This window comes from Eutrigla gurnardus (genome assembly GCF_963514095.1).
Source record: "Eutrigla gurnardus genome assembly, chromosome: 9".
NCBI classification, from domain to species: Eukaryota; Metazoa; Chordata; class Actinopteri; order Perciformes; family Triglidae; genus Eutrigla; species Eutrigla gurnardus.
In genome coordinates, this window is record NC_139923.1 from 25,382,774 (window position 1) to 25,392,638 (window position 9,865).

At 39.4% G+C, this 9,865-nt stretch overlaps 2 protein-coding genes across 7 annotated transcripts in view; both read left to right on the forward strand.

Annotated features, from left to right (window-relative positions):
* The first annotated feature begins 3,407 nt into the window (after positions 1–3,407).
* Positions 3,408–6,411, forward strand: LOC311018591 (uncharacterized protein). Its single transcript, XM_084017619.1, has 5 exons — positions 3,408–3,703; positions 3,786–3,842; positions 3,926–4,074; positions 4,711–4,824; positions 6,090–6,411. Exons 1-5 carry the CDS (start codon positions 3,487–3,489, stop codon positions 6,342–6,344), a joined length of 792 nt encoding a protein of 263 aa, XP_083873745.1. The 5' UTR covers positions 3,408–3,486; the 3' UTR covers positions 6,345–6,411.
* Positions 6,412–9,238: 2,827 nt separating this feature from the next.
* Positions 9,239–9,865, forward strand: part of bicd1a (bicaudal D homolog 1a) — a 26,818-nt gene continuing 26,191 nt past the window's right edge. For 2 of the 6 annotated variants that reach the window (XM_084017973.1, XM_084017974.1), the window contains exon 1: positions 9,241–9,548. In XM_084017973.1, coding sequence (XP_083874099.1) covers positions 9,333–9,548 — 216 coding nt within the window. In that variant the 5' untranslated portion in view covers positions 9,241–9,332. Of the gene's footprint in view, positions 9,549–9,865 lie in introns of all 6 variants that reach the window. The other 4 variants (XM_084017977.1, XM_084017975.1, XM_084017972.1 and 1 more) reach the window with 3 other exon arrangements.

Below are 9,865 nucleotides of genomic sequence, written 5' to 3' on the forward strand. Positions count from 1 at the left end.
ATCTTTTTCATCACTTTATGGAGGCTGAATTAAGCCAGAATCATATTTATCATGTGTATGATAATTGTGAGCCATGGATGTATGTTAGCCTCTCAGCTGGTAGATGATAGGAGTATTCATGCTCTATATATGTATAAGAAGTGGACGTTGTCATGGTGACGTCACCCGTCGGGTTTGCGGACTACGATTTTGAAGCTTTGACTTTGGCATTTTTGCAACCAGTGAATGGGAGTGACCATATTTGGACTGTGGAGGAGCGGCAACCGTACTGGATCTGGATCCATCTGGATTCTGGTGCGAAGCTGTTGGCAAAGTTAGTTTCCATAATTCGAGGTAAACTTTACGGCTAAGTTTTAAAGTAATCTTAGTAGTTTATTCCATTGTGACCTGTCAATCACAACGTAACCACGCCTTAAACACACCCTGCTTTATCGTCTATTTTAGTCTAAACTGGATCCTAATTTACCAAATGGACATTATGCTGAATAGAAGAAGAAACTAAGCTATAAATGTATTTTTACAATGTTTACTGGGGTAATAAATCAATGAGTCATTTTCACATAGACTTCCATGCAATCAGACTTCTTTTGCAACCTTCAAGAAGCTGCAACTGAGAGGCACATGATCACATTAAGCCTCCGAGACGGTTCACTTTTTTAAATGTGTGTCTTCTCCATAATCAGATTGGGAGAGGTGCAGCGTGCAATCAATCTCCGAGTTGGCGAGGAATCCTCTACAGAGTAACGTGGTGCACGTGGCGACATTAAACGCAGGTAATGAATGTTGTTTTTGTTGACCTAAAAGCAAAATAAATACATTTTCTACTTCTCGGAATTAGCTTTTCAAGCTCCTGTATCAGAGAATTGCATAAAAATTGTTAAGGTTTGGTCACTAATATTCAGGAATCAGCAGTTTTCTGCCTAGATGGATACATAGATAATTCTATTGTGAGAACCAGAATCTTTTTAGACCCTCGTTATAAAAGGATACACTGATTGTAACGGATGAGAAGATTATATATATATATATATATATATATATATATATATATATATATATATATAAGCTGGACAACATTAAGAATGACCTTAGACTTATAGTTTAATTCAATACTGGAAAACTGTCAATATTCAACATTAAAGGGTATCCTGTGATCAGACATATCAGGTTTTAACTCGGCACTACAGTGATAGAAATAATGTTGTATAACAGTGCTAAGACAATGAAGTTATTTATCCTAACTGGGTGAAAATCCAAATGTTTTGCCTCTCAGAGTGTGGTTTCTTCTGATCCAGTGTCTCGTGGCTCTGATCATTTCTACAAAGAATGCAGCTTTGTGCTGATTTAAATAATCACTGACAAAGAGCTTAACCTTTGCTTCCGGTCACAGACAATAACATGATTTCACACTAGGAAATGTGCATTTTCACCACTGTATAAGGTAGCATTGTAGTCCAGCCATGACTCCACGCGTCACTCTATACGTATAAGAGAAACATGCGGGTCACATTTTGTGAACCATGAATGAGGCGTGAGGTAGAAAACAGCACCACCTACACGGTGAGAGTGAAAATCAGCTGCTTTTAATCTCATTCATTCCCTCATGACTGCTTCTAAAGTTTCTCATTTTTATTTCCTAATGTGGAAATGCATCAAGTATTAAAGTGCATTTGGACGCACAATTAAGATTTTATCAATAACGTTAAGTTCAATCAATTTTGTAACGTCACAAATGCGTTGATATATTATTGTGTCATAGTATTAAAGGTGCACTTCGCTGATTTTACACATGCATGGGCATTAGGGGGATCTCAGTTTGGGTTTGGATACGGTTTTACTGTGCTGTACTAGAGACTGTAATATAACTGTATATTATAACTGGGGGGGACCAAGTTTGAATATGCAACATTTCACTGATTTTACGAAACTCTGAGAGCAAAATGACACTGCTATCTTCTTCATGTGATCCCCGCTAATTAGGGGTGTGAATCTTTGGCTTCACAGCGATTCGATTCAAGGACGATTTTTTTTTTTTGTAACGATTCGATTCTGTAAACCACGATTCGATTCAGTAACTTGTAACCAAAATTCTATATCCATTAAATAAACATGCAATAATGCGAGTGAGACTATTCGTATTCTTCTGAAAGGTGAAAAATAACATATTTATTCTATAAAAAAGTAAACCTGCATAAGATTTTATGCTGAATACAAAAATGTAATCAAACATTGCTCAGTTATTTTGAACATTATTCAATAGACTACATGCTGGCCGGGGAGAGAGTGTCTTAAACGTATTAAAACATTAATCATAAGTAAGAATCACGATTAATCCGATTAAATGCATTTATATCGATTATTGGTGAAGCCAAAACGATTCATTCTATTTATTTATTTTAGCATATCGATTTAGTAGAATCTATAGGACTGACAATCGATTCATCGAATGAATCGTTACACCTCTACCGCTAATCATATAAGTAAGTTTTGATAGTTTGTTTATTGGATGAAATCTAAAGAGAAAAGAAAACATAATGTCCTCGTACAGCTTCATCCTTGACTTTAACTCATGACGTCTCGAAGGGACACAATTAACAGAACAGAACAAATTTCACAAAGCTTGTTTTTTTTACTGCTTAAAGAAACTTTCAACCCATTTAACAATTCTAATGTTTTACAGTAAAACCACGAGCAACGTTACATTTAATCAGTTCTCACCACGATTCTTGAACTAATTCATTTAGAGCAAGAAATTAAAATTACATTGTGCCAGAAATGTGACGTCTTTCATCACAATAACAAAAACAGTAAAGAGCTGCTCAATTAATATAGCTGATTCAATGAATACATTTTCTATTGTTGTTTCACACACATGTCAACAAATGTAAACTGAAAAATACTTTAAAAAAAATAATAAAAATGTAATTATTAATAAAAATGTATTGTCCTTTAAGGATAAAGGGGTTCTTATGAGTTAAACTAACATCCTGGCCAGGCGGTACTCTTTGAAGTGTAACAAGGTTCAATGCTGATTTAGTGTAGTGTGTCATAGGAAGACCTCGTACTGTTACATTCTCAGAGAATATCAAATTCACAAAGGTCAACTACAGTGTGAGAGGGCATTCTGAGGCCAAGCTGTTAAAGATTAGCCTTCCAAGAAACCCACTGATAAGACAGAGACACCGAAGTTGTGTGTGTGAGAGAGAGAGGGTGTGAAAGAGTGATTAAGACACATAATAATACAGCATGCCTTAAATGAGAAGTTCCGAAGGGACACTGGAGGAAGGAAACAGTATACAGTTACAGTCGCTCCTCCCTGATGGGGTCATGTGATGCAGGTCAAACAAAAGCTGACAGGGGAGGGAGGACAACCTTACTCTTCTCACCTTGCAGAGAGCGAGGACAAAGATACCAGAGAGGAAGAGAAGAAGAACAACAGCGTTTTTTCTTTCATACAAGGATATTATCAGTTTCAACAAATAAGCGATGGCCGGGGATAAACTGCTGGAAATGTGGACCAGAGGAGATACGGAGAAAGAGTCCTGCGTGGATCGAGAAGTGGAATCTCAGCCACGCAAAAAGTTATCCCATTCGATTGAAGAAATCCTGATGCCAACGTGTGTCAGGAAAGAGAGAAGAGTTCACCGGAGCTGGTCCGTTATCAAGGAGAACACGGGACTATCGAACCAGCTGGCCTGTGCAGGTATGTGTCTGTTTTAAAAAGTAGCAAAAGGACTTGCTACATCAGAATAATATCATTAAAACACATGTTTTTCCTCTTAAAGAAACTCAACAAGTCAGACTACTTGAAGAGTCTCCTCAATCCCCCACAGACTGCATGCGTGAGTATTATAATTTATTAAAATAGAAGGATGTTTGCATGATGCTGAGGAGGAAGGTGTTTGTGACATTTTTGTTTTTACAGGTCGGAGGAAAAAGAGGCAGACGAGGGTGACGTTTACGGCGTTCCAGGTGCAGGAGCTGGAGAAGGTGTTCCAGCAGACCCACTACCCCGACATCAACAGCAGAGACAAGCTGGCGTCTCACCTGCACCTCAGCGAGGGCCGGATACAGGTGGGACAGTACCTTTAACCTTTAATAAGAATAATAATACATGTTATTTGTATTGTGCTTTTAAAGACACTTTATATATATATAAATAAATCAAATAAAAACAAGACGTGTTTTTAAGACGTGAGCAAAGAATCATCCTGGTGTTAAATATTACATAAATTATTGGTTAAACGTTATTCAGGGTGATAGCTTGAGGCAATATTTAATATTGTGATAACATTCAAATCTGCACAAAAGCAGCGATTTGGTTTTCCTTGTCAAACCTGTATCACCATATTATCCCTTCTATGATTACCTGCAGTCAAACAAACACACACAGCCTCTACTTTGCAACTGATTTACTGGTTTTATTTGTAAAAGGGGGTCAACGATTCAAACTAACACTTCAGTGAATGTTCGTAAACATTCAGGCTGCTGATACAGTAAACACTCATCAATGGGACAATAGTGATGGTCTTTGGACAGAGCGCTTACGTAAAACGCCTCCCTAATAATAAATGACACATTGGGGGATAAACGTGTGGACCAAACAAATTGATCATTCGCTGCTGATGACTCAGAGGAAAGTGATAACACAACCACGAGGGTCTTTCTTGTGTGTGTTGTCTAAATCTCACGTGTCGGTTTGTGCTTCAGATTTGGTTTCAGAACCGCAGAGCCAAATGGAGGAAGGCGGAAACTCTGAAGGACATAGAACTGATGAGCAGACAGCACAAACAGCCGGCCGGGCATCACCTGCTTTATGATGAGGTAACACAAGACGCTCGGTTTTCTATAGTACATATACTATATACAGTACATATATCAGCACCTTTGAATCCGTGCAAAAACATGCAGCAGAATGATGTATTTACCTGCACCACAACGGAAAATAACTATATTTGTTTGATAGGGGTGAGTATCGGCAAGAACCTCACGATACGTATCACGATACTTTGGTCACGATACGATACGTATCACGATATTGCGATATAAATAAATATAAAAACACAAGTACCTGTATATGTACATCAAATGATATTGATCAGAGGACAAATTAACTCAAAACTATTTCATTCAAAACAGCCTCTCCATTTTATTAATTCCCATGAAATTCACTGGAATAAATATTGAAAATAAAAGGAAAAAAGATAAAGTACTGCATTCACAATGCGTCTAAACCTGAAACTTTTTTTTAAAAAATCGATCTTTGGAGTTGAAAAATCAATATTGTATTGTGCGGCAAAGTATTGCGATATATTGCCGTATCAATATTTTTACCCGGCCCTATTGTTTGATATAAAATCTAAAGTTTATTCCAATTGTTATCAAAAAATGTCATTTCAATATGCTTGAAACAAATCAAGTAAACTTTACTTAACTAAATCCTGAAAAGTGGCTAAACACATGTCTGAGAGGAAGGAAGCATCACTTCACCGACGTGACCCCTGACCTTTGCTTGCATGTATTTTTTGTTTATTTTATTTATTACAAAGTATAATACTTCAATAAACACATAAGGTTGAAGGTATTTACACTGACTCAACATGATAACTGTAAATGTGATCGTTTACATTGAACTTATATCATAAATTTGATTAAAAATGTGTATGTAATAATAGATAGATATAATATATTATATAATTTAAAAAATTCAGAGATGAGTTACATTTGATTTAGCTGAATTCTATATAAATACTTTAAGTCAATGTTTTCGGTATAATAATGTTTTTTTATGGATATATATCTCCACTATCGTCTCATATAGCATCTCATACACATTGCAGCTGAAAATGCTTGACAAACAAAAAGAAAAGAGCAAATTAAACAATATTAAAATTTATTTTAAAGGAGGAAGGAGCATGTTTGTACATCCACAACATGCAAAGTGAAAACCAGTCCCACAGCAGTGTACACAATCACTTTTTGGAAAGGTGACACAGTTATATGATGTGATCTGAAGAGTGTAATCACAAAGTGATTCCTTTGTTGTTTCGTGGAGATTACTTCTCATCGGCCTGGATCTCTCTCTCCAGCTCTGGCAGAAGTCCCATCATCATCAGCAGCAGCAGCATCATCATCAGCAGCAGCAGCAGCATCATCAGCAGCATCAGCAGCATCAGCAGCAGCAGCAGCAGCAGGCCGTGTGCTGGCTGCCGTGCTGCTCACCTAAACCCCTTCAGTCGAGGTTCTTCCTCAAAGCGGCGTGGACGCCCGCCTCGCTGACCAGCAGCCGCTCTCCCGATCACAGGACGCTGTATTTTGACCCGCTGGGGCCGGAGCAGTTTTAGTATTATCAAGTAGTACATGTTATGTTACGTCACATCCTCATGAGTTTCTGTACTGTTGTAAATATTGTGTCGACAATCTGAAATAAAGTTTTCATGTTAACACCTGTTTTTATTTCTCCTTCCATTTAACAAAACGGCCGCTGGCTTTCTGTAGAATAAAGACTTTATGATGAGTATGTGCTGAGTCAGGGTTTTAGAGGGGACACAGTACATGGTAGGTGGTACTACTGTACTCTACGGCATGTGGTACTTGGTACTGCTGTACTTGGTACTGCTGTACGTGGTACTTGGTACTACTGTACTTGGTACTACTGTACTCAGTACTAATGTACTCAGTACTACTGTACGTGGTACTACTTGGTACTATTGTACGTGGTACGTTGTACTACTGTACGTGGTATACTGTACTTGATACTACTGTACTTGGTACTAATATACGTGGTACTATACGTGGTACATGGTACTACTGCACGTGGTACTACTGTATGTGGTACTATTGTACTTAGTACTTCTATACTTGATACTACTGTACTTGGTACTACTGTACGTCGTGGTACGTGGTACTGCTGTTCTTGATACTACTGTACTTGGTACTACTGTACGTCGTGGTACGTGGTACTGCTGTTCTTGATACTACTGTACTTGGTACTACTGTACGTCGTGGTACGTGGTACTGCTGTTCTTGATACTACTGTACTTGGTACTACTGTATGTCGTGGTACGTGGTACTGCTGTTCTTGGTACTGCTGTTCTTGGTACTGCTGTACTTGGTACTACTGTAGGTGGTACTACTGTAGGTGGTACTACGTAGGGAGCCGTGTTGTGTTGTGCAGGAGAGCGTTGGGTTTTTTGTCATGACACCACATTTCCTTGTCTGAGATCAGATTCCTGCGCCGTCATAAACCATCTGTTTGACTTTCTGACAACCTGTCCTTATCTCCTTATCTTAATTCAGGCTCGTAAACCCGAGTCATCGGCGGGTCAGCTGAGGGGGAACGAGAACTTGTTGAACAGGATCAAAGGGGAAACACCAGCTGGATGGACAGCTATTCTGTGTTTGGTGCTGCAGATACATAATGGGACATATCCGTGTACAAGTACATCTAAATTCTTGATTTATATCTGATAAACTAAAATGACACAATCAGCTTACTGTGAACCTATTCCACAACCTTTCCCTGCAACAAGGTGACTTGGACTTTCCGTGAAAGCTGCTTCTTGTGACGCTGATTTTGTTCTGTGAAGAAAGACTGAATCGCCTCCTTTCTGAGAAGTGTTACATATCCATTTCTCAAATAACGATCAATTATAACAACGATAACGCGGCGTCTCCTTCACTATCAATACCATAACTCACTTGACCGTACCATAACTGATTACGTTAACAAGCCTCAGAGAGCCGTTCAACTTTTCACCCCGGTCATATCTACTTTTTATAGCGTGTGTTTGCTGCGAGATTGATTGCCCTCCTCACCGGCTGCGGGCTGAAAGAGGACACCGTGATGCTACTGCCATTATAATTTGGCATCTATGTACAGTATAGTAGGAAACTGCTATGACAGTTATTTATTATTATTATTTATCCAGATCATACGCTCTAGCCAAAAGTAAGATGTTACAGTCCTGTGCCGTAGAAATCACATGGGAGACGTTCAATGTCTTTATGCAAAGTCAAGGACATTTGCATAAAATGTCGATTTTTACTCCCATATCTGTACTTTTGACCCCTTAAATTTCGAACACAGGCTTGTTGCTTTCATTTTAATGCCTTTGAGGGGATTTTTCTATTATCTTAAGCTGCACCTGTGAGCTCAGTTTGAGGATCATTAAAGGAAATCAGTTAAACTAACTTCACAGGAATAATATAAATCTCAAAAAGCGAAATCAAAACGTGTCTATTTACGTCATAAAAAACCTAAAGGTGACTTTTCTGTTCGGGCCCTCAGTAATGGAATGGGGATCACTATTTTTGTTGTGTAACACACCATGATGAGAATATGTAATATGTATAATCACATGGTAATTATATATTTCCATAAACATTTGCATGAGCCGGTATTAAAACAAACATACACACCCAGCCAGCCAGCTATGCTGCTCCACCCATAAAGCAGCAGCCAACATTTTCACAACATTAAGACATAAAACTGCCATCCAAAACTGTAAACGTGAAGTGAAAAACAATCCCTTTACTCCATCCATCTATTATTATTTATTATTATCCATCCATCCTTAAGTTTCCTTAAGTTTTTTGTGCTGCATTTTATTGTAATTTGTGTATATTATTTGATTCTAACTGTAGGTTTATCTTAAGCAGGTTATCCCTTTACTCTATTTACTATTACTATATATAAAAAAACACCCCAACATTTAACTAAACTTTGTGCTCTTGTTTTTAAACCAGTTTTTATTTGTTTTACTCATGTAGCAATTTGATGAAACAATGAAAAGTGCATTAAAAATAAAATGTATTGTTATTATTATAAATAATATATAATATTATATATTGTTATATTTGTATTCATGCAATGCAATCATTTAAGCCATAACTACAAGTGTGAATACTGAGAGGATGCAGATGCATCTATCTTGCACAGGTGCTGGTGTTCCACTATAAACAACATTATGAAAAGAAGATGCTATGTCTCGCAGCGGACGACAGGTGGCGCCGTTTCCCCGTGGTCATGCAGGAAGGCTGTGTGCTGCTGAGCGCCTCGCAGAAGACTCTGACCTGCTTCTATGTCGCAGGGCTTCATCTCTCAGCAGCTGTGGGCGTGTTAGTGATGTTTACCTGCGGCTTGTTGATGTTTTAAGTCTACCTGTCTGTCTGCCTGGAGGGGGGAGGGGGGGGGGGGGTATACAGCATCCCTCAGCCTCCGCCTCTGTCTGTCTGTCCTGAGCGGCGGAGAGACGGGGCGACAACCGCAGACCGACAGGGGGGACAGACGGAGACGCACACAGAGAGAAAGACAGGGAGCTAGAGGGGCGATGGCCGCCGATGGACTATGCGGGGAGTCGGTGGACCAGTACCGGGCCGAGCTGGAGCGGCTCACCCAGGAACTGGCCGAGGCGAACCGGGAGAAGATCCGGGCTGCGGAGTGCGGTCTCGTCGTCCTGGAGGAGAACCAGGCGCTGAAGCAGAAGTACGCGGACCTGGAGCTCGACCAGGAGACTCTCAGGAAGGAGTTGGAGCAGCTACAGGAGGTGAGAGGAGGCGCACTGCGGCCAGGTGGACCCTCCTGGACCCCCAACAGGACTCTCGTAATAGGCGGGACCCGCAGAGCCCGTTATGCGTTTAGTCCCAAGGGTCCACTAAAATTCAGAGATGATTTAGTTGATTTGGTTGAATATCCTTTAATAGTTCCCATGATAGGTGTCAACCTGAATTAATTAACATAAATTCATAATTGATGCTGTTTCTGAGCCCAAAAACAGCCCACACCTTTGTGTTTTATTGTATTCTACTGTGTGTGTGTGTGTGTGTGTGTGTGTGTGTGTGTGTGTGTGTGTGTGTGTGTGTG

What these genes read in the sequence shown, in the direction of transcription:
- LOC311018591 (XM_084017619.1), top strand. Translation starts at nt 3,487, where the DNA reads ATGGCCGGGGATAAACTGCTGGAAATGTGGACCAGAGGAGATACGGAG. An exon ending in ATCCCCCACAGACTGCATGC is followed by an intron (nt 3,843 to 3,925) that starts GTGAGTATTATA and finishes TTGTTTTTACAG; the next exon opens with GTCGGAGGAAAAAGAGGCAG. An exon ending in TCAGCGAGGGCCGGATACAG is followed by an intron (nt 4,075 to 4,710) that starts GTGGGACAGTAC and finishes TTTGTGCTTCAG; the next exon opens with ATTTGGTTTCAGAACCGCAG.